The sequence below is a fragment of the Mobula hypostoma genome, chromosome X1 (assembly GCF_963921235.1).
Source record: "Mobula hypostoma chromosome X1, sMobHyp1.1, whole genome shotgun sequence".
NCBI classification, from domain to species: Eukaryota; Metazoa; Chordata; class Chondrichthyes; order Myliobatiformes; family Myliobatidae; genus Mobula; species Mobula hypostoma.
In genome coordinates this window covers 33381899-33407663 of record NC_086128.1, presented here as the reverse complement: position 1 = coordinate 33407663, position 25765 = coordinate 33381899, and the positions used below count along the sequence as shown (strand labels likewise).

Below are 25765 nucleotides of genomic sequence, written 5' to 3'. Positions count from 1 at the left end.
CAAATTCGTTATGTTTTACTCTGTCTGTTCAGTTCATTCCCTGGCTTTGCCTGTATGGTCCATTCCTTGGAATTATTACCCTGTTTAGAATGTAAAACATGACAGCACAATGCAGGTCCTTTTGCCTATGATGTTGTGCCGACCTAACTTACTCTAAGATCAACTTAACTCTTCTCTCCCACATAGCCCTCCATTTTCCATAATCCACCTGCCTATCTAAAGCCTCCTATATGTCCCTAATGTGTCTGCCTCTACCACCACCCCTAGCAGGGCGTTCCATGCCCCTACCACTATGTAAGAATCCTACCTCTCACATCCCCCCTATACTTTCCTCCAAACACCCTAATATTTGGACTGTGTTGGTCGCTGACACAAACAAAGCGTTTGCTTCCATGTACATAAGACTATAACATATAGGAGCAGAATTAGGCCATTTGGCCCATCGAGTCTTCTCTGCGATTTCATTATGTCTGATCCCTTTCCCTCTCAGGCCCAATCTCCTGCCTTCTCCCCATACCCTTTCATGCCCTGACTAATCAAGAATCTATCAACCTCTGCCTTAAATGTACTCAAAGACTTGGCCTCCACAGCCGCCGCCTGTGGCAACGAGTTCTAGATTCACCACCCTTTGGCTCAACAAATTCCTCCTCATCTCCATTCGAAAAGGACACCCTTCTATTCTGAAGCTGTGTCCTCTGGTCTCAGTCAAATAAAACAAAATCTTTAAGAAAAAAAATCTGCTTCATCAATTGTTTCTGGTCTGTGTTTTAATCCAAGTTTGAGAGATTAAATGACCATCTAGTTCCTCCCAACTATAATTAACAGCAAGGAAATCAAATGTTAGCCAGCAAGAAAAGATTTATGCAGTAATTTTAGCAGCAGTCATCTTTCCGGGGAACTTTATTTATTACTTTCATTTATTAAAGCCTTTATCTGCTTGGAATCTACAGTAACACTATGATTGAGCAGGGGTCTTCAAATTACTGGATCATGCTAAGCAATGCGGTGGTCAATCCTGGTAAAAGTCTGCAGCCTTTGGTCTCCGGAATGGAAGAGAAATCCTGATATATGATTACTTCCTATCTTGTTACCATGAGCCACATTTCCCTGCTTTTGGGTCTCTGTATCTGCTCCTTGAACATGTTAATTCATTTGACAGTACATCATCACAAATTTATAGCCCCGGAGGAGATCCTACAGCTTGTGATGCCGAGGAACTTAGGAACAAAGTACAACTGGTGAAAGACTCCGGCAGAGGGGAATCACAGGTTGGAGGAACAGTGGCCAATCCAGGCTATACGATTCATGCATTTTACTTCTTCCCTTTCCAACACTGAGAGTCAGGATACCAATGAGAAAAAAATGAGGAGAGAGGCAACATGGAAGCTTGTTATGAGCTGGTTCATGCAATGCACATTTCACAAATGATAACTGAGCAATATTTTTACTTGTATATTCATTCACATACCTCAGATATAGTGGGATGGTGGTGATGGGACCAGGAAATGGCAGGAGGTTTTTAGGAAGAGTGAAATTTGGGTGAAATTCAAGAAATGCTATATTTAAAGGACCATTAATTCTTGATTGTGTTGGCGCATGGCCAAGTGGTTAAGGCATCGGTTTAGTGATCTGAATGTTGCTAGTTCAAGCCTCAGCTGAGGCAGTGTGTTGTGTCCTTGAGCAAGGCACTTAACCACACATTGCTCTGCGACGACACCGGTGCCAAGCTATATCGGCCCAAGTGCCCTTTTCTTGGACAACATCAGTGGCATGGAGAGGGGAGACTTGCAGCATGGCCAACTGCCGGTCTTCCAAACAACCTTGCCTAGGCCCTGGAAACTTTCCAAGGTGCAAATCCATGGTCTCACAAGACTAACGGATGCCTATATTAATTCCTGCTTGGAAAGCACTTAACTGCTCTGGACAGCTTGTACTGATGTGGGAGATTGCTAAGAAATGACTAGTTGAAAATAATTGGAAGCAAACCCAAGACGGAGTCTTCAAGTAGAGGAGAACACCATCTGTTCCTTTTTCACTTAGTCAGCAGATGGAACTTTTCAAGATTCTTTCAAGGTTACCTCAGTGTCCAGACCGGTTCTAAGGGTTGTTGGGAGGTGCAGAGTACTAAATTCCTATCCAAGTTGATGGGCTCCAAGCAAAGGACTCTTGGTTGGAGCGAGAGGCCTGTTTGTGTGTGTGGGTTGGTGGGAATGGGGCTTGTTTTGTTGTTGCTTGTGCTGTCTATTTATTTATTTATTGAGATACAGCACAGAGTCGTACCACCCAGCAACCCCCAACTTAACCCTACAATTTACAATGATCAACTACTAACCAGTACATCCTTGGACTGTGGGAGGAAACTGGAGCATCCAGAGGAAACCCACTCGATCATGGGGAGAACGTACAAACTCCTTACAGGCGGCGGCTGGTATTTAAAGTGTTGCACCAACCACTACGCTACCATGCTGCCTCTTGTCCTGCTGAACAAGGTGGGCAGACTATGTAGGTGCTGGAATGTGTGGTGACACTTGTGAGCTGTCCCCGCACATCCTTAGGTCCTGACGAAGGGTCTCGGCCTGAAACGTCGACTGTACCTCTTCCTAGAGATGCTGCCTGGCCTGCTGCGTTCACCAGCAACTTTGATGTGTGTTGCTTGAATTTCCAGCATCTGCAGAATTCCTGTTGTTTGCATTCTTACGTTGTGTTCGTTGTTATTGTAGATGACACTGCATGTTTCAATGTACAGGTGAAAGGGTGGTGAAGGCAGAAATCCTACCTGGATGACTACTTGAAGAATTGGGAGGCGGGATCAACCTCATGACCTATTTTTGGTCAGTATGTACTCAAAGGACCGAACGGCCTTCTTTCATGCCATAAACCTCTTTGGTCCTAAAATTCCATATCTCCCATGGTTTAAAATTTTCTTTGATAATATTCCTGTGAAATATCTTGAGATTTTTTTAATGTGAAAGATTGCTATACAAATTTATTATAATGCGGAGAACATAAATGCCATCAAGCAGTGTTGGGTGATGCTCGAAAGTAATGGGAGGGAAGGGTGTGGCCAGGAAGGCACAGTCATGTCTTCACTCCCATGTGTCTCATTACAAGGAGTGCCATGTGAAGGACTGGCATGCTGTCATGAAGATCCCATTGAACAATCTTCCTGCAGAGCAGATGTCAATGGGGGGGTCAGTCTGTAGCCTGTTCCTCTTTGAGTCGGAAGGGTGGAGGTTCAAATCCTGCTCCTGAAGCGCATGCCTAGTAGGATGGCAGTGTAGCACTGAATCAAGTTTTGGGTCAAGCAGATTTACTCTCTTAGGAGGATTGAAATGAGATCAATGGCTCTTCTGGAAGTACAAACACCTCCTATCTTTCAACCAGCTGATTAGATTATGTGGTCATTATTGTATAATTACTTGTCAACCACTGGCTGCTATTTCAAGAGAACCTTACTCAGTGCAGAGTAAAGGATATTCTGTGAAGGATGCTCTAAAAATGGAAATATTCTTCTTTCTAAAGAATAATATGATCGAAAATCCCCTGAAAAACCACAAGCATTGCAGTTAATTCTGGCTCTGGAACGCACCAGTGCAGTCACAACTTGCCTTGAGTGCTGGAGCCCTTATAAGTAGCAAAGCACAGCTTAGATGACGATACCGCCACAGGAAGGCACATGACCATTTCAGCAGATGGCCACAGACACATCTGGAATTTCTCTGCTGTCCTCCCCAAAAACCTTCACAAGCATGGACAATCCCGTGGGAAAAGCCACCAGCACTATCCAATGAGCTTCGAGAAAGAAATGTAGGCAATAGACCAAAGATGAGGAAAGCATACGAGACAGCTGAAGAAGCTTCTTCCCCTCCCCCTCAAAAATAATTAAAATAATTGGTGTCAAAATGTTTTAAAATTAATCCTCTTACTTTGCCCTTCAAATGAACTTTTGCATCTGATCCCTCCAGAGGGTTGGGTATTCACAGACTCACGGTGGATTTGGAAACAGCGCTGTGTAGGCAGTTTTGGTCTTCAGCTGTGATCATTCATTGCATGGATTTATGACCGGAGATTTTCTGGTCATTCCAGCTGGGGCTGTTTGGTTGTCTGGGCCACACAGATCAGCAGAGGGCGCAGGAGAGCCTAGCAGTGTTTAGATGATAAGCCCAAGATTCTGCAGATGCTGGAAATGTATTTATTTATTTTGACTTACAGCACGGTAACAGGCCCTTCTGGCCTAACGAGCCTGTGCTATCTAATTACACCCACACCCATGTGACAAATTAACCTACTAAACCGTACGGCTTTGGATTGTGGGAGGAAACTGGAGCATCCAGAGGAAACCCTTACTCTCACTGGTACTGTAATAGCATTACACTAATCTTCAGCACCATGCACAAGATGCTGGAGGAACTCAGCAGGTCAGGCAGCATCTACGGAAGGGAATAAACAGTCGACTTTCAAGCTGGGAGACATCATCAGCATCCTGATGAAAGGTCTCAGCCCGAAATGTTGACTGTTTATTCCCCTCCATAAATGCTGCCTGACCTGCTGAGTTCCTCCAGCACTTTGTGTGTGTTTAAATCAACCTCATTTTCCCACATATACAGTAAAACTCTGATAATCTTCTGTCCAACCATTTCAAACCCCAATGGTTTGACACTTTGCTCACCATCTGAAATCCAGCTGGTTCACCAGATGGTTCTAGCGACAGAAAATGGTACAGGAGCAGATGCCCAAATGATGCATTTTAAAAGGCACCATTGATCACCCATGATTGCACAGACTATGTTTGCTGTGCTCCCCAGTCACCAACCTGGGCCTCGGTTCCTGCTCTCTCTTGCTCCTCACTTGGTTCCTGAACTGTCTTTAAAATCCTCTGCTTCTCAAGTTCAAGTTTATTGTCATTGTATACCACCAAGTGAGGCCTCATGTGCCACCTAGGCACTAAGGGTTCAGACGACGACGACAATACCACCAAGTGAAACAATGTTCCTCTAGACCAAGCTGCACACAGTGTGCATATAACTCACACAAAACACATAAAGTAATATTACCACAAATAAATTAATAAATAATAAAATATATTCCAGAAGACTGACATGTAGCATAAGGTGCATTTACGACACAAGTTAAAAAGTAAACAGTATAATGCTACTGGCATTTCATATCTGATGAGACCTGGGTGGTGTCAGGGAGTTCTGTAGTCTCATGGCCTGGGGGAAGAAGTTGTTTCCCATCCTAACAGTCCTTGTCCTAATGTGATAGTATCTCCTGCCTGATAGTAGGGGGTTCGATCAGCTGTGCTTACCTTACCTGGACCTGTTTCCCTTGAAACTTACCATGGCTTTGTCACCTATGCTCCCTTCAAAGTTAGTGTTCACTGGAAAATTTATTATCATGACATGTAGCACCGAAGGAAAAAGTGAATTAAATATATGACGAATGACATCTGCTAGTCCGGAAAATCTGCAATTCCATTAATGCCAAGGTCCCAACTGGGTGGGATTAAAGGAATTTTACTGTACTGGGGTCGGGACATCTGAGAAGCCCAGGCATTGGACCAGTGCTCTTTATAACAACAGTGTGACTGTGAGTACTTAACCTTACCAGAAATTTCCGTTTCTGCTTCCAGTGACTGCCCTGTGCATTGGTTGTCACGTGTGCCTCCGTGGCAACGCGGATCAGCTGCCATTCCTCGCTGGTGGGCTCGGGCCTGTTCAGCATGGTCTTTACCACTTCCTCTCGCCGCCGCTTCTCCCGGTTCTCTTCAATCAGCTTCCTCTTGGCGATGCGCTTGCTCTCGTCCAGCACCACTAGTGAGGAAGGAAGAAAGCCATGTGCAGTCAGTTCCCTTGTATAGCTGTCCAACAGATCCAAGGAGCCCAGAGCAGACTTGAATTAACGGTGATAAGATGATGAGGGCCAAACCTTTTGACACACAGTAATGAAACTGCATTCCACAGCACCTCAATGGTAGATTTTACTAATTGGTGCAGATTAATATTTCAAAAATGACCCTAGATACCAAATGCTGACCATGAATGAATTGGATAATTACAATTAGCATTTAGATTTATTGTGTTACAGTTGAATTAGGGAACCGCAGACTTGGTCTTTGGGACTGTAAAGGATATACCTTGTGAGGCAGGGTTCCCAAACTGGAGACCCCTCACTCCCTTGGGTTGGGAGTACAGGTGATAGTTAAAAGAATAGAAGAAAATAATAGCATGCAGACCTTCAACCTGCTCCAACTCAGAAGCAAAATCAGGTTGATTATCACTAACATACACTTAGAGGCCACTTTATTAGGTACACCTGTATACCTGTTCGTTAATGCAAATGTCTAATCAGCCAATCACATGGCAGCAGCTCAATGCATAAAAGCATGCAGACATGGTCAAGAGGTTCATTTGTTGCTCAGACCAAACATCAAAATAGGGAAAGAAATGTGATCTAAGTGACTGCGGAATGATTGTTGGTGTCAGATGGGGTGGTTTGAGTATCTCAGAAAATGCTGATCTCCTGAGGTTTTCACACACAACAGTCTCTAGAGTTTACAGAGAATGGTGCAAAAAACAAAAAAAAATCATCCAGTGAGGGGCAATCTGATCTGAAATTGTTAACGGGTGACATAAAATTCTTGATCTAGTGATGAGATGCTGTTCTCTGAACCTCCAAGACTTTTTAACGGTGAATTGTGGTCCAAATTGAATGAAATCAGTTTGAGGTGGGGCTTCTGAATCCCCCACAGAACTCACTATACAAAGCTTACAATTCGCTGTGGGCCAACAGCAAGCAGGAGCTATAATGCTCTGGATCTGGTGCCACCTAAGCTAAACAAGGTGTGGTATATTAGATTACACTACTAAATGCAAAGGGTTTGCCCCACTTGAAGGATCATGCCCAGTGGTGAGTTGTTTCAGACAGAAATGAGAAGGAGTTTCTTTTCCCCGAGAGTTGTCAGTCTTTGGAGTTCTCTACCCAAGAGAGATATAAAGGCTGCATCATGGAACATATTCCAGGACAATAGGCAGATTTTTGGTCAATAGAGGCATTTGGGGAAGAGGCAAGCAGGAGCTAAGGCCAAGGCCAGGTCAGCATGCATCACTGCTTGGTATGGAGGCTCCGAATATGCAGGATCACAAGTGACTACAGAGGGTTGTAGACTGAGCCAGCTCCATCATGGGCACAACCCTCACCACCACTGAGGACATCTTCAAGACATGGTACCTCAAGAAGTTTCTGATTCTGTGTGTCTTTGAAAGCCTGCTGCATCTGTGATCTTTTCCAGATTTTGTTGTACGCTCACTCACATGAAATATTAATTCTGTTCCACTCTCCAATGTTGCTGCCTGACCTGCCGAATAATTCTAACTAATTCTGTGTATATAGCTCACAGAGGTCTGAAATCAGAGAAAAACTAAGCCAAACAAAATTCACCTGGGGAGCACTGCAACTGGTTCCAATGAAAATTCATGAAAACATAGATTTTTAAAGTCCTTCCACAGCCTCTGCCTATAAGCATCTTTTTGCAGTAAAAGTATTCAAAGAACATAACCAAGGGAACAATGGGAGGAGAGACTGGTTAATGTGGAATGAAGAATTTGTAACTACATTAGCAATATCTTCACCCTAAAGGCTGCAGCAGCTGAAGATAGCAATGCACTACCAAAGTGTCAATATGCAGGTAATGAATAATAAGAATGTTAATGGTGTGCCTTTTCCTCAAATTCTTCAAGCTAAAAGTGATAAACATACTTGCAACATTCACTGCACAAACGCTAGCAAAGCAAGATATATACCCAGTGGCCATTTTATTAGGTACACCTGCTCGTTAATGCAAATATCTGATCAGCCAATCATATGGCAGCAACCCAATACATAAAAGCACGCTGTAATAGTCAAGAGGTTCGGTGTTGTTCAAAACATCAGAATGAGGAAGAAATGTAAACGATGTGACTTTGACTGTGGAATAATTGTTGGTGTCAGATGGGGTGGTTTGAGTATCTCAGAAACTGCAGATCTCTTGAGATTTTCATGCACAACAGTCTCTAGAGTTTACAGAGAATGCAAAACAAAAAATCATCCAGTGAGCGGATGTTCAGTGGGTGAAAACGGCTTGTTAATGAGAGAGGTCAGAGGAGAATGGCCCCACAGGTTCAAGCTGACAGTAACTCAAATAACAACGCGTGACAATAGTCGAGTTCAGAAGAGCATCTCTGAACACACAATATTTCAAGCCTTGAAGGTGGATGGGCTACAGCAGCAGAAGACTGCACCGGCTTCCACTCCAGTGGCCACCTTATTAGGTGAATTCCAGTGTCTAATAAAGTGGCCACTGAGTGTATGGAAAGTTGGGAGGGCCATTCGAGTTTAATCCCAATATGTACAAGGTGATGTAGTTTGGGAAGTCAAATAGGGGTAGGTCATATCCATTAAATGGTAGCGTGTTAACGAACAAGGGGATTTTGGCATTCAAGTTAACAATTCCCTGTAAGTGTGTGGATGACTTCATCCACCACTACTCGGAACTGATTCTACGATCTACAGACTAACTTTTAAGGACTCTTTACAACTCATATTCTCAGTCTTATTTTTTACTTTCAGTCTATCTCCTTTTGTACATTGGTTGTTTGTCAATCTTTATTTATAGTTTTTCATAAAGTTCTATTGTATTTCTTTCTTCCTATAAATGCTTACAAGAAAGTGAATATATGGTAACATATATGTACTTTGATAATAAATTTACTTTGAAATCCAAACACGTGTTGAAAAGGTGCTGAAGAAGGGATATGGCATGCTTACCTTCATTAGTCAGAGCATAGGACATGAAAGATGAGATACTATGTTGCAACTTTATAAAACATCATTTTGCCTGCACTTGGAGTACTGTGTGCAATTCTGGTTGCCAGGATTGGTTGCATTAGAGAGAGGACAGAGGAGATTCACCAGGATGTTGCCTGGATTGGAGAAATTTAATTATGGGTAGGATTGGATAGACTGGGGTTTCTTTTTGGAGCAGAGAGATGACCTGATAGAGGTATATGAAATTATAAGAGACTGAGATAGGGTAGGTAGTCAGGACTCTTTTACTCTTGGTAGATGTATACGAAACAAAGCATAGGCTTAAGTTGAGAGGAAGGTTTAATCAATATTTGAGGGGAAAGGTTTTTACACAGAGTGGTTAATCTCTGGCAGAGGTGATGATAGAATCAAATACAATCATTATGTCTGGGGGCATTTAGAGAAGCACTTAAGCAGGCAAGGATATGGATCTAATGGGGGCAAACAGGATTAGTGTAAATGAGCTATAAAGTCAGCATAGTTGAGGCAGGCTGTCCAAAGATTCAAAAGCGCCTCTATTTAACTCCAGCACAACTATTGGGTATAGTAACTTAACAATAATGTTAGTTTACTTGTGTTCCAGAGGTCTGTGAAAACAAGCTAAGTTCAGGCTCTACCGTGACAGACTAGTATTTAAATTCAGTTTATTTAATAAATCTAGGAAAAAAATAGCTATCATCCATAATAGTGGCCATGAAACTATTGGATTGTTGCTTAAAATCTACCTGGTCCACTAGTGATTTGCATCTCTTAACTGGTCTGGCTGATGTGTGACTCAAAATGAACAGCAATGTGCTCACGTTAGCTGCCCTATCAAATGGCAAGAGGTTAAAGTTAAGGGCAATTAATAAGTGCTGGCCCTGCCTGCACTTAATTTCTCCTTCCCAACTCTTTGGTTTACCCTAGTGATTAAAATGCTGCTATACAGTGGTCTGCTATAGATTCAAGGCACTGGGATCCTGCATTAGGGCACTACATAACAACAACTCTCACTCAATGTCAGTAATACCAAGGAACTGATTGTAACTTTGGGGGGGGCGTGGGAGGGAAACCAGAGGTCCATGAGCCAGTAATCATCGGAGGATCAGAGGTGGAGAGGGTCAGAAACTTTAAATTCCTGGGTGTCACTATCTCAGAGGAACTGTCCTGGACCCATCATATAAACACGATTGCAAAGAAAGCATTACAGTGCCTCTAATTCCTCAGGAGTCTGCGGAGATTTGGCATGTCATCAAAAACCTAGACAAACTTTTATAGATGTGTGGTGGAAAGTGTGCTGACTGGCTGCATGACAGCCTGGTATGGGAACACCAATGCCTTTGAGTGGAAAATCCTACACAAGGTAGTGGATTCAACCCAGTACATCACGGGTAAACATTTCCCTACCATTGAGCACATTTACATGAAATATTGCCATAGAAAAGCAGCATCCATCATCAAAGATCCTCACCACCCAGGCCATGCTCTTTTCTCACTGTTGCCATCAGGTAGAAGGTGCAGGTGCCTCAGGACTCACACCACCAGGTTCAAGAACAGTTACTATCCTTCAACCATCAGGGTCTTGAGCAAAAGGGGACAACTACACTAGATTAAAGACTCTGTTATATTGTTATTTGATGCTCATTATTTATTTATATTCAGATTTGCAGTTTGTTATCCATTGATCACGTTTACAGTTTCTATTCTATAGATTTGCTAAGTATGCCAGCAGGAAAGAGAATCTCAGGGTTGTATGTGGTGACATTTATGTACTCTGATAATAAATTATACTTTGAACTTTGAACTTTTACATGCATATTATTCTATTGTTTGTTTGCTAGTTTGTCACATCTGCCAAGCAACAGCTGGCCCAGCGACCAATTCAGATTTCAAGCATAATCTCATGCATGGAGGAGAGAAAAAGGATTTGATTCAGCCAAGAGAGTTCAACCAGATTCACGAGAAGAGCTCAAATTACAGAGGAAGACTCACTGGAAAAGGGGCAGGCTTCAGAGCTTTCAGACTTGGTTTCAAGTGGACAATAAAGTCTGCATCTGAATGGAGGCCTGCTGTTTAGTCGAGACTCCAGCTTTCCATACACTGCCTACAAACACCCAAAAGTCATGATCTCAAGTCAGAAATCCTAACCTCGAGTTGGGATAGTTTACCAGATGCTCAAAATACAACTAATCACTTCACTTGTGTTTTGATCATATCATTGAACTAGTTGAGATGGTGGTGTGACTTCTGTGGACTTCTGCTGGCAGAGGGCACAGCCTCAGAATAGAAGGACGTCGCTTTGGAACGGAGATCAGGAGGAGTTTGTTTAGCTAGAGGGTGGTGAATCTGTTGAATTAATTGTCACAGATAGCTGTGGCCGCCAAGTAATTGGGTGTATTTAAAGCAGAGATTGGTAGGTTCTTGATTAGTCAGGGCATCAAAGGTTATGGGGAGAAGGCAGGATAACGGGGTTGAGAGGGATAATAAATCAGTCATGATGGAATGGTGGAGCAGACTTGATGGGCCAAATGGCCTAATTCTGCTCCAATGTCTTAGTGTTTTATGGTCTTCATTAAACCTCCCTCATGCTGGTATCAGCGTTTACCAACACTATGTAGCAACATAACTGGACACTGATGAAGCAGCTTTTACAGCACACTGTGCTGATAATTCTTGGTCTCAGTTTAAATCCATCACAGATGTTGGATAAAGACATATTCCTGCCAGGAAATATCTTCTCATTAAGACAGCTGCTCAAAATAAAAAAAAATAGGGATGGTTAAATCACAGAGCGCCCTGCCACCAATGCCCAAAAACAACTCAACACGACCAAGGTCTGACATTGGGGCAACTCTCCTGTAAGGGTAGGAAGGTTGTGAGCACTTTTACTGATGGCCAACTCCTCCGATTATATGATTTGTAAACATTAAGCATCAAGCAGTACAAATTTATTTTGTGTAAAAGGGGTTAAGTTCAACAGCCTCTGAGACAGGAAGGACTGTTAACCCCTGGGTGATCACAATGCAGTCTATGTGCCCGTTCACTATAATGACTGGAGCAGCCTGCCAGCCTGCACTGACTTATATTCTCAGCTATTTGTTCATACATGCAGGGGTGGGTGGTTGGGGGGAGGTGACACTGTGAACGGTTATCAAGGTTAAAGCAAGTCTGCATCTATTAACAGCAATGGCTTAGGCAGGTAGTCTTTTTCACTTAGTGGAAATGTCAAATACTAGAGGGCATAGCTTTAAGGTGAGAGGCAGAAAGTTTAAAGGAGATCTATGAGACAAATTTTCTGCACAGAGAGCGGTAGTTGACTGTAAAACACAGCCAGGGGAATTAATGCAAGCAGATACAACAGCAAGGTTAAAGAGGCATTTAGACAGGAGCATGAATTAGTAGGGAATGGCAGATGGGATTAGTTTGAATTGACATCATGGCTGGCACAGACATTGTTGGCTGAAGGGCCTGTTCTGTGCTGTACTGTTTGATGATCTAAGGTTAGTCATCCTCAAGCAGAAGGATCATGTGTACGCACTGATCAATATACCACACCTACAGTATGTGACACACCTCTCCACTACCCCTATCACTCTGCATGTTCAGTTCCCCACCTCAACATACAGTATGCAAACCTTACAGCTGCAATTTTTGAGGGCTGTAAGATACTGGGTTATGACAACCTCACAGATTGCCTATTTTCCTCACTTCCCTCTCTCCTCTACAGAAAGTGGTGGGCACAACCTAGTCCATCACAGGTAAAGCCCTCCCCAGCATTGAGCACATTGACAAGGAGCGCTGTCACAAGAAAGCAGCAGGGACCCCCATCATCCAGGCCATGTCCTCTTCTTGCTACTACTATCAGGCAAGAAGTACTGAAGCCTTAAGTCTTCACCATGTTCAGGAACAGTTATTATCCTTCAGCTATCAGGCTCCTGAATGAGTGTGAATACCTTCATTCACCACAACTCTGAACTGATTCTATGACCTACAGACTCACTTTCAAGGACTCTTTGCTACTTGTTCTCAGTATTATTTTTTTATTTGCACAGTTATTCTTTCTTTAAACATTGGATGTTTGTCAGTCTTTGTTTATGTTGGTAAATGTGAGGTCATCTACTTTGGAAAAAAATGGAAGAACAGATTATTAGTTAAAAGGTAAAAAAGATTGCAGCACGCTGCTGTGCAAAGGGACTTGGGAGTGCTTGTACATGAATCACAAAAGGTTGGTTTGCAGGTGCAGCAGGCTATTAAGAAGGTAAATGGGATGTTGGCCTTCATTGCTGGGGGAATTGAATTTAAGAGCAGGGAGGTCATGCTACAACTGTACAGGGTACTGGTGAGGCCACATCTGGAGTACTGCGTGAAGTTCTGGTCTTACTTGAGGAAGGTTATACTGGCTTTGGAGGCTGAAGGGCCTGTTCTGTGCTGTACTGTTCACCAGGTTGATTCCAGAGATGAGAGGGTTAGACTATGAGAAGAGATCGAATCCCCTGGGACCGTACTCGCTGGAATTCAGAAGAGGAGATCTTATAGAAACATAAAATTATGAAAGAGATAGATAAGATAGAGGCGGGAAAGTTGTTTCCACTGGTGGGTGAGACTATAACTAGGGGAAATGGCCTCAAGATTAGGGGGAGTAGATTTAGGATGGAGATGATGAGGAACTGCTTTTCCCAGAGAGTGGTGAATCTGTGGAATTCTCTGCCCAATGAAGCAGTGGAGACTACCTCAGTAAATATATTTAAGACAAGGTTGGATTTTTGCATAGTAGGGGAATTAAAGGGTATGGGGAAAAGGCAGGTAGGTGGAGAACAGTCCATGGCCTGATCAGCCATGATCTTACTGAATGGCAGGGCAGGCTCGACTGGCCAGATGGCCTACTCCTGCTCCTATTTCTTATGTTATTATGTACAGCTTTGTAAATGCAATTGTATTTCTTTTTTTTTTCTGTAAATGCCTGCAAGAAAATTAATCTCAAGTTAGAATAGGGTTACTCTGCTCCGATGTCTTATGGTCTAATACACTGTAATGTACCTTGATAATAAATTTACTTTGAACTTTAAACTCTTTCAGAACAAGATGGCAACAGGAACTAACTGCAGAGAGACAAGGGAACCAGAGTGGAGACCATGGCTACCCAGAAGCAGGGGTTACATCTTTGCGGATGATGACATCTGATACCCAATTCTCCTTCTCACATCTCACTAAGCCCTGACAGTACTCCTGATTTACAAGCTGCACGCGATGTCACCGCACGTCTTATTTATTCCTCTGCTCGCCCCAATCCTTAGATTAGTAAAGCGGCTGTTGCACAGAGAGAAGGTGTCACGACTGCTGCAAGTACAGCGAGAACTGGCTTGCATGACTTACTATCCAAACTAGATGGACGTTGAAGGAGTGTAATCCCTTTTGACTTTGGCATGTAGCAGAGATCTTATGCAGATATTAAGCACGTAGTCAGTGACTAGCCCCACAACTCCACTCGCCTGTAACCATCTCAAAGCTACATACACTTAACCAGGATGGTCTCTTGCAGAAGGGACCGAGATGCTATCAGTTATCTTTGAAGGGAGAACCTTGCTGAGCTCCTGGGTGGCAAATTGTGAGGTTTTGCATGTGCCCTCACCTCCATTCTGAAGGCTATTAGCAATGTAGTCATTGTTCTGTTCTGATGGCTGTAGCAAGTGCTAGATTACAGCAGGAACATCCTCAGTTAAGTAGAAGTGGTACAGTCGCGTAACACTTCATAGTGCCAGTGATCGGGTTCAGTTCCACTGCCGTCTGTAAGGAGTCCTCCCTGTGACCATGTGGATTTCCTCCAGGTGCTCCAGTTTCCTCCCACATTCCAAAGGCATACATTTAGGGTTAGTAAGATGTGGGCAAGAAGGTGTGGTGACACTTCCAGTCTGCCCCCAGCACATCCTCGGACTGTATTGGCCATTGACACAAACCACACATTTCATTGTATGATTCAATGTACATGTGACAAATAAAGCTCATCTTTTAAGTGTTCTTTGCTGTGATTCGAGGAGGAGAAATGCTTTCTGAACACACAACATGGACAAAATCTCCTGCTTGCATTTCCTCCTCTTCACCCTTTCAGCAGCTTGACCCACTTTGCTGGTCCTCTCCCAGTCTTGCTGTTTTATACAGAGAGTCCCTATAAATACAGTTCTGGCAGTCAAAGTTCAAGGTAAATTTATTATCAAAATACATATACTGTACGTCACCAAATACGACCCTGAGATTCATTTTCTTGCAGGCATTCACAGTAAAACAAAGAAGTATAATACGAGTGTACAATAAAGAAAGAAATTCAGTGTGGATATTCTAATGTCTGTTATATGTCCAACAGTACCTGCCATTCTACTCTAGTAGACTTAGGCAACTTGAATGAACTTTGGAGAGCTTCAAACAATTGTATAATTCTAACAAGTTCCATTAAAAAAAATCTTGTAATTAACTTGTAAATGGTTAAAAAAACTTTCAAATAGTGACAGCGACTGGAATCCTTCCTGTTCTTCAAAAGTTCATTGTACTTCAGTGGATGTTCAACTGTGTGAGGCTGATAGGGTCATTAGCTGCAGGACTGAGCTCCAAAGTGTCAGTACTCATGTCAAGTAAGTATTGTATGGTGTATTGCTCTGCTCTACAAACTTCCATGTGATATTCTATCATCAGAGTAATACCCACATCAGTGAGAATTATGGTGTGTGTGAGTGAGTGAGATAGAGACAGAGATAGAGAGATGGAGATAGAGATAGAGATTCAGGAACAGCTTCCTCCCCTCTGCCATTCAATTCCTGAATGGACATTGAACCCGTGAACACTACTTTTTTTGCACTACTTATTTAATGCAATTATTTAATTTATATACTTACTGCAATTCAGCTATTATGTACTGCATTGTACTCCTGTTGCCAAAACAACAAATTTCATGACATATGCCTATGATATTAAACCTGATTCTGATTCTGAGCATGCTACAAAAGCTATTTAGCCCCAGAAAATGAGTTGTTATAATTCCAGTTCCTTGTGTACAGAGTTTTGTGCTTCCAGCAAAAAAATGAGTAATAACTGGAGACTGTGCATTTCAATGAAGTCAATTTCAGATAGGCCAAATGGTCTCCTTCTACATTGCAAGGAAATTCTAAACATTAGAGTCTACTTGCTCTTTTTCACCTAACCAAGCAATGTAACCTTCCAGTCCATTCTCCCTCATATCTTCAAACTTCCCCTTAAATATATCCAATCTGTTTGTTTTCAACTAAGCAAAAAGAAGAGATGAATGAGAGATTTCATATTAAAGGTGGTATGGTATTCTATTCACCGATTCAAGATTTAAGTTTCAGTAACATGGAAAGGTAGAGATATAATATCTGAGGCACTTACAGTCCATTGCCATGCCAACAGCGGTGCATTTCTTGAATCGGCAGAGTTGGCACTGGTTTCTGGTGATCTTGTCAACCACACAACAGCCATCATATTTACAGGAATAAGCAGGGTGTAAGTTTTTCTGGATTGTCCTCCGGAAGAAACCCTAAAAATAGAACAGAAAATTTTAAGGAAGGGGAAACACGTAACCGGAAGCCTCAGTAGCAGAACTCTAGGCGGAAGGAAGCAGGGAACTGCACCCTATGGTTCTGAAAAAGGTAACGGTAGAGAATGTGGAGGCATTAGTAATGATTTTTCAAAAATCTTTGGACTTTGTCAGCCCACTCTTTAAGAAAGGAAGAAGGCAGCAGAAAGGAAGTTATAGACCAGTTAGCCTGAACTCAGTGGTTGGGAAGATGTTGGGGTCAATTGTTAAGGATGAGGTTATGGAGTACTTGGAGACACAGGACAAGATAGAACAAAGTCAGCATGGTTTCCTTAAGGGAAAATCTTGCCTGACAAACCTGTTGGAATTCTTTGAGGAGATTACAAGTAGGATAGATAAAGGGAATGCAGTGGATGTTGTATATTTGGACTTTCAGAAGGCCTTTGACACGGTGCCACACATGAGGCTGATTACCAAGTTAAGAGCTCATGGTATTACAGGAAAGTTACTAACATGGTTAGAGCATTGGCTGATTGGTAGGAGGCAGCGAGTGGGAATAAAAGGATCCTTTTCTGGTTGGCTGCTGGTGTTCTGCAGGGGTTGGTGTTGGGACCGCTTCTTTTTATGCTGTATATCAATGATTTAAATGATGGAATAGATGGCTTTGTTGCCAAGTTTGCAGATAGTACAAAGATTGGTGGAGGGGCAGGTGGTGTTGAGGAAACAGGTAGGATGCAGAAGGACTTAGACAGATTAGGAGAATGGGCAAGAAAGTAGCAAATGAAATACAATGTTGTGGACAGTGTTGAGTATTGTGAACAGTTCTGGGCTCCTCACCTAAGAAAAGATGTGTTGGCATTGGAGAGGCTTCAGAGGAAGTTCACGAGGATGATTCTGGGAATGAAAGGGTTATCATACGAAGAATGCTTGATAGCTCTAGGTCTGTACTTGCTGGAACTTACAAGGGTAAGGGGGGATCTAATTGAAATCTTTCGAATGTTGCAAGGCCTAGACAGAGTCGATCTGGAAAGGATGTTTCTCATGGTGGGGGAGTCTAGGACAAGAGGGCACAGCCTCAGGATGGAGGGGAGTCCATTTAAAACAGAGATGTGGAGAAACTTCTTTAGCCAGAGGGTGGTGAATTTGTGAAATTTATTACTAGAGGCAGCTGTAAAGGCCAGGTTGTTGGGTGTATTTAAGGCAGAGCTTGATCGGTTCTTGATTGGACATGGCATCAAAGGTTACCGGGAAGTGGGGCTGAGGAGATAAAAAAAAAAAAGGATCAGCCATGATTAAATGGCAGAGCAGACTCGATGGGTCAAATGGCCTAATTCTACTCCTATGTCTTATGGTCTTATGGAAAGGGTGTGATTGTGGAAAGGAAAAGGGAGAAGAGAGAATGGCCTTAGTAGGAAGGGTTCTACCACCTGTGGAAAGAATCCCTAGAGTATCTACTTTTCCAAGCCAGCTCACAATCACTTATGTTCTAATCATTTCTCTAAACTCTTCATGACTTGGGTGCAATTTATACTATCTGACCTCATAAAATATCCTTTTTATCTTCATTGTCCAGGATACATCTAGGTTCTAACATAGGCCACAAGCTGCTCCTCTAATTTAAATTTTCATTTCAAATTCCTCAAGCTGTTTTTTGGAGATGCCATTAAGTTAATTACTTTTTATTTTAATTATTCAATTTGTATGATTTCTTGTGATGTTCAAAAAATTAAGCAATCATTTGAGACTATCTGTGGAAATTAATCAGCAATTAACATCAGGTTGTATGTTTCTTGGGGTGTCATTGTAAAGATTCATCAGTAAGGATGATTGAACTTGTAACTTAAATTCTAGTACACATTTTGGCTTTACTGTTCATTCTGTCAGTAATTTGTGCTGTGACTTTTATTATGATCTCTCCAATGTTATTACATAAACTTTTGTTAAGTTGTAGCCAACTTTCCATTTGTAGAGTAGAGAAAGTCTGAATGATTCAATGACTTTTGTTAAGAAAGTGTCTGAAGAGATAAAGGACTGAGGAGAATAGATGGAGCTACCCATCTCGATAAACAGGACAGCACTGTGAGGACCATGTTTTTTGATTTCTCAAGTGCCTTCAATACCATACAGCCCTCATTGCTGGAAAAAAGCTCCATTCAATGCAGGTTGGCACTTCCATTGAGTCCTGGATAATGGACTATCTGACTGGCAGACCACAGTTTGTGTGGCTTCAGAGCTGTGTGTCAGACATGGCTATAAGCAGCACTGGGGCCCCACAGGGGACTGTATTGGCTCCCTTCCTGTTTACCCTGCATACCTCAGACTTTAGATACAACACTGAGTCATGTCATCTGCAGAAATTCTCTGATGACTTGGCAATCGTTGGGTGTATAAAGGGAGGATGGGAGGATGAATACAGAGCCCTGGTGGAGGACTTTGTCAAATGGTGCAAGCTGAATTGCCTGCAGCTCAACAGTAAGTCAAAGGAGATAGTGATGGACTTTAGGAAGATTAACCCCGCACTACTCCCTGTTACTATTGATGGTGAGGATGTGGATGTGGTGAGGACCTACAAGTACCTGGGAGTGCACCTGGATGACAGACTTGAGTGAAGCATCAACACAGAGGCCGTGTACAAGAAGGGCCAGAGTCACCTCTACTTCCTGAGGAGACTGAGGTCCTTTGGAGTATGCAGGCCTCTCCTTCACATGTTCTACCAGTCTGTCGTCACCAGTACAATCTTCTATGTGGTGGTGTGCTGGGGCAATGGCATCAACACAGGTGATGCCAACAGGCTCAGTAAACTGATTAGGAAGGCTGGCTCTGTTATAGGAGTCAAAATGGACACGCTGGAGGCTGTGATAGAACAAAGGACACTGCAGAAAATCTTGGCAATTCTGGACAATGTTTCTCACCCTCTGCATGCCATCTTGGCTGAACAGAGGAGCACTTTTACTAATAGTCTAAGACAACTGCACTGCTCCAAAGAGTGTTACATGATGTCATTCTTACCTTCGATCATTAGGCTCTCTAATGAGTCAACCTATAGCTGGGGAAGTGATGACTCTCTCCTGTTAGACTGTTTGAGGTAACTTATTTTTTATTCTTTCTTACTTCTCTTCTAATATTTGTATATTTGTATATCTGTGCACTTGTAATGCTACTGTGACAGAGTAATTTCCTTTGGAATCGATAAAGTACCTATCCATCTATGACCTAACATTCAAAGTAACTTCAGGTGATAAGTTGTTCATCTCTTCAAGTAGCCACTACTTTCCTCTAAGTTTCAAGTGCTTCACTGCTGTTTGTGTAGAATCTGTGAGATGCACAGATGCACAGATGCCGGACATTACAAAGCAAAATAAGACAGTTTCTTTGGCTTATTCCAATGTTTCTGCGGATACTTTTGCTCAGATCAGAGACTGAACGTAGTCTTTGAATAGTCATTCAGCACTTGGGCCTGTTCCACTTATCAACTAGGTTCCAAAAAAACTGGGAAGATTTATATTTATATGGAGTCTTTTGTGTTCTTTTAGGACATTCCAAAGTGATTAACAGTGTTTTTGAAAAGTGTTCACTGTTGTAATGTAGGTAACTTAGCCAACCTCCTACCAAAAGCAATACAATAAAGGTCATATCATCTGATGTTTGGTAATATGAAGTCTGGGATAAATACTGGTTGAACAGCAGGCAGAACTATGTTGCTGTTTTTTGAAATAATGCCACTCGATCTTTTATGTCTCCTGAGAAAGAGAAAGGGGCCTCAATTTAACATTTCATATGGCATTCCAAGAGTGCATAAATTTCTCAAGAACTCTTGAAAAAGAGGATTTTGGGATCTTTTGTGAGATTATTAGTTTGGCACCAGTGCAACTGAACTCCAGACTTTCACCATTTCCAGTTACCCTTTTATTTTAGGTCATAGAGATATACAGCATGGCTCTACAATTCCATAATGACCAAGTCATCTAACTGGGCAGCACAGTAGCCTCGTGGTTAGTGCAGTGCTTCACAGCAGCCAGCTGTAAGAACAGAGTTCGATTCCCATTGCTGTCCGCAACAAGTTTGAACATCCTCCCCGTGAGAGCGTGGGTTTCCCCTGGGCACTCCGGTTTCCTCCTACATTTCAAAGATGTACCAGTTAGCGTTAGTGAGCTGTGGGCATACTATGTTGGTGCTGGAAGCGTGGTGACATTTGCGAGTTACCCAGTTCAATCCTTGTTGATTTGATTTTACGCAAACAATGCATTACACTGTATGTTTAGATGCACTGTACATGTGACAAAAAAACACTAATCTTTGTCTTAAGCACCAAGAGATTCTGTAGAGGTTGGAAATCCAGAGTAACACACACAAAATGCTGGAGGAACTCAATAGATCAGGGCAGCATCTACAGAGGGAACAAACAGTCGACGTTTTGGGCTGAGACCCTTCATCAGTCCTGATGAAGGGTCTTGGCCGGAAATGTCAACTGTTTATTCATTTCCCGAGATGCTGCCTGACCTACTGAGTTCCTCCAGCACTGTGTGTGTGTGTGTGTGTGCGCGCGCTACTCTTTATCTTAATTTTTATTTGCTTGCATTTGGCCCATATCCCTCTAAACCTTTCCTATCCATGTTCCTGTCTCTAGCACTTCCTCTGACAGCTCATTCCATATAGGCACCACTCTGCGTGTGGAAAAAAAGTTGTTTGGGGGCCCTTTTTAAATCTTACCCCTCTCATGTTAAATGTATGCCCTTTACTTTTAAGCTTTCCTACTCTGTGAAAAGTCTGGGCCTTACCTATGCCCCTTGTGAATTTACAGACCTCTATGAGGTCACTCCCTATCTTCCTTTGCTCCAGGGGAAAAGTTCCCCTATCCAGCTTCCCAATATAACCCATGCACTCCAGTTCCAGTAAAATCCACCTAAATCTTTTCTGTGCCCTCTCCAATTTAATGACATCATTCCTAGAGCAGGGCAACCAGAACTGTAATACTTAAATTTGGGTGTTTGGTCTGCTGGCAGTACTAGACTCCAAATCTCTCCTCAGCCCAGTCAGGGGAACTAATACAGTACATTCAATAAAACTGAACTCACTTCCTGTAAAAATCTCTTAATTTATTCAAGGAGAATAGATTATATGCAACAGATCTCATCTGGATGTCATATATACAGAACAGGACCAAGAGTATCATAAAGGATCCCATCCACCTTGACACGGACTGTTTGTTCCACTCCCACCAGGGAGGAGGCTATTTCGCATCCACGCCAGGACCACCAGACTCAAAGACAGTTACTTTCCCCAAGCAGTAAGGCTGATCAACACCTCCACCCACTAACCCACCCTAGCACACCCTTAACCACCACTACTTTATCAGTTCTTGTCAATCTCCTTATGTACAGATACTCCTGTGCCTAGCAACACTTTATGGACATACAATCAATCTCAGTATATAAGCTATTTTATGTATTTATATTTATCGTGGATTTTTCATTATTATTGTGTTCTCTATCGTATTGTGTTTTTGTGCTGCATCAGATCCAGGTAACAATTATTTTGTTCTCCTTTACACTTGTGCAGTGGAAGTGACATTAAACAATCTTGTCTTGCTTTGTCTTGTAATTGAATCTATACTTTGGAAATAGCCTTTCAGATCTTTTGAAATGGAAATGGATAAACTGCATGGGTATATCATTTTTCAAAAATTGCCAGTTAGCTCCTGGTTTCTGATGTTGGTGCCTGGGAATAATTGATACAGACCAGTATGTTAAAATCCACATTATTGGCTTCTGTAAGCAGAGAACTCAATTGAATGGCGATCATTCAAAAACATGACACTGGTCAACCTGTTACCTAGTCCAATCCTGGACCGCGGCTACTGTGGGAACTTAATTCAGTAAAAGACCAATGTGATCCAACTTTCTGGCAAGTGTTGGGCTTAGCAGCTGCTTCACTGTAAACTTTTGGTCAAGTTTCTTGACAACTTGTTGAATGCTGCATGTCTAATTAATTATACAATGTTTTCGACTTGCAAAAACACTGAAAGTGTGAACAAATATCTGCTGCGAGGCCCTTATTGACAAACCTTGACTAACATGATAGCATTTTGTTTTCCCATAAGAAAAGCCACAAATGAACTATTGAGTTTGGAACCTTGATTGGAAAGAAGGGCTTTCCACCTCCCTCCTGATTCTGATGGCTATGGGTTTTGGTGTATCTCTACTGACATAACACTAAAAATCTAGGCTGAATATCTGGGGTAATATTGAGGGAATTCTGTAATGTTGGATTCTGCAAGGCTGCAATATGAATGGTTAAAAACTGACAATACTCAGCAGGTCTGGCAGCATCTGTGGAGAGAGATGCAATATTATGCTTTAGGTTGATGACCTTTAATTAGAACTGGTGAAAGGTTCTGATGATTAACATTCCAATGAATGGTATATGTGATTTGAAATGCTAGTTCTATTTCTTTCTCCACAGATGTTGCAATATCTGCTGAATACTTCCAGCATTGAGTGCGATCCGGGATCAGCCATAATACGATCGTGAAGCAGACTTGATGGGCCGAATGGCCTGATTCTGCTCCTATGTCTTATGGTCTTACCTGCTTTTATTTTAAGCTCTCTTCCTCTGCAGGTTTTTGCTTTTCTATAGAAATACACAGTTGTTAGGGAAGGGTATTTACCATTTTTACCCTGACTTGTTTATGTATGTGATTTTTGGTCTAGGTCAATGTCTCTGACTCTCAAATACTCTCGAGATAATCTAGCAAGCCATGTAGATTGACAAGAGCTGGGCCATAAAATGCTGGCCTTCCTAACACTACAGGTAGATAGATAGATACTTCATTGATCCCAAAGAAAATTACAGTATCACAGTAGCATTACAGGTGAACAGATACACTAATGTACAAATATTAGAAGAGAAGTAAGAAAGAATTAAAAAAAAGTTACCTCAAAAAGACTAACAGGAGGGGGCCATCACTTCCCTGGCTATAGGTTGACTCATTATAGAGCCTAATGGCCGAGGGTAAGAATGACATCATATCGCGCTCTTTTGGAGCAGCGCAGTTGTCTTAGTCTATTACTGAACATGCTCCTCTGTTGAGCCAAGGTGGCATGCATAGGTTACATCTCATGAATGAGTATAAAGCACATATTAATGTGTTGAAGATAGATGTAAATATGACACCCCCAAGGGTGAAATCTGTTCTAGCAATTCCTGGGTGAAGGACACTCACTTACTTTTGACACCAAATCTGCTTTCTCTGGGAATGCATTTTCGGTATAAGCCATCACCAATGGGAGTGAGCATTACTGGGGGCGAGGGGGTGGGAAGACAGAGGTGTTTTTTTTTAAACACAGAGACTGGTTGGTGTGTGGAATGCATTGCCAGGGGTAGTGGTAGAGACAGATACATCAGAGGCATTTAAGAGACTCTAGATAGGGATATGGATGAAAGACAAATTGATGGCTTTGTGGAAGAGAAGGGTTAGATCGATTTTGAAGTAGGTTGGAAGGTTGACATAACATCCTAGGCCGAAGGGCCTGTTCTGTGTTGTACTGTTCTATGTTCTATATCACTGAGCTACATAGGTGAGGAAACACCCAAAACTTTGTAGCCAAGGGAAAGGAAAATTTGAATTGGAATTGGTTTATGTTCACATGTATTGAGTTACAGTGAATGGCTTGTCTTGCATACAGTTCATATACATCAGACCATTGTACAGTGCACTGAGGAAGTACAAGGTAAAACAATAACAATGCAGAATAAAGTGTTAACAACTACAGAGAGAGTGCAGTGCATGTAGACAATGAGGTGCAAGATCATTATGAGGTAAATTTTGAGGTCAAGAGTTCATCTTTACTAAAGACATTTTAATAACAGTGAGGTAGAAGCTGTCCGTGAGCCTGTGGTCTGTGCTATCAGACTTCAGTATCTTCTGTCCAATGGGGTAGGGGGTGGGGGGAGAAGGTCTTCCATCATGACACAGTGGGAAAGAAACGAGTTTGAGGAAAATATTCGTCTTCACAATGTTGTATTCACAAGTATTCACAATGTTGTAAACCACATTATAATTCTCACCTTACAGCCTTCGCATGTGATGCAGCGGTAATGGTATCCGGTTGCCTTATCACCACAGACCACACAGGGCTCATCCTTCTCCAGATAACTGGGAATGTACCCTGAAAGGAAAAAACACAAAGAATCAGAACTCAGAGCCACAGTACGAAATTGAAGAGGTGGACACTGCCTGGCTGTTACCTTTCAATGGACAGCTTGGAAATAGGGGTGAGTTGAAAAGTAAAGGGTTAGCCATTTCGAATACAGGAGGAGAATATACTGTATATAGCACCCTCCATTGGATTTTTGTGCTTAACACAATTGGCTCTGTGTGCAAAAAGCCCAAACTTAAGCTGGCAATTGGACATAAACTAAAAAACAGAAGTTAACGTAGATAGATGATTTTAAGCAGTCCCAAGATAACAATTGAGAATTGCAAACTGGAGATTTTTCTAATCCAAGGTAACATTTGAGAATTACAAACTGGATATTTTCTCATGCACTCGTCATTAGCTGATCTACTCATCTTCACATTTTCAGATCCACTGCAACTGAATGTCTGGGAGGGAGTATGGCCATAGCTGACATTGAATGGTCTGGATCATAGACAAGTTTCCCTACCTCACAGAGATGTAAGTTTGCACTGAAGCCCACACCATATGCCAGGTTTGTTGAATAGTTGGGAGTTAAACTATCACGATGTGTAAGAGGTTTTCAGTGACTGATCAGTTGAGGCAGGAGTAAGTGATCAGCAGAGTAAGGGATAAAACTGGAGCTTGTCTCTGAATTTTATGCCAGGTGTTAGTAGATTTATAGAAGATCAGAGGTGGGCCAGCACAAGAAATAGATCTGCAAATAATCTACTAGCTATCGTTCATCTTTTAGCATATGAAAAGTCTGTTAAAGCATCTGATAACAGCAGGACAGAAGCTGTCTTTGAGTCTGTCCAGATAGGGATTCCAACATTTTGACCCTGTGACAATGAAGAAACAATGTTGTAAAGTTGAAGTTGGGGAAGTGTGTGCCTCAAAGGGACCTCTGTGGCTTTCCCATGTGTTAGCTGCCCTTGTTCATCCAGATGGTACAGACCATGGGTTTGCGAGGAACTGGCAATGAAACTATGGAGCTGGCAAGATGTTAGAAGTGTAGAAACAACATAGAAAACAAAGTGCTGAAGTAGATTATTTGACCCATTGTTCATCTCAGTACCATATCCACAGGCTTGTTGCATATCCCTTGATGCACATTTTGCTTCATTTGGCACGCACTTGTCACTCACTCAATGTCTAAATAGCCACAGCAGCCTCTGTGCATCCTCCTCACAACTCATAATCCAGCCTTGTGTCATCAGCC

General features: G+C 42.2%; 1 protein-coding gene across 17 annotated transcripts in view; it reads right to left on the bottom strand.

Moving 5' to 3' along the window:
- The window catches only part of LOC134340450 (thyroid hormone receptor alpha), a 534574-nt gene that overhangs the window by 77391 nt on the left and 431418 nt on the right, over positions 1 to 25765 (bottom strand). For all 17 annotated transcript variants that reach the window (XM_063037698.1, XM_063037699.1, XM_063037702.1 and 14 more), the window contains 3 exons: positions 24434 to 24534; positions 16219 to 16366; positions 5608 to 5813 (listed from right to left, as the gene is read on the bottom strand). In XM_063037698.1, coding sequence (XP_062893768.1) covers positions 5608 to 5813; positions 16219 to 16366; positions 24434 to 24534 — 455 coding nt within the window. The remainder of the gene's footprint in view (positions 1 to 5607; positions 5814 to 16218; positions 16367 to 24433; positions 24535 to 25765) is intronic.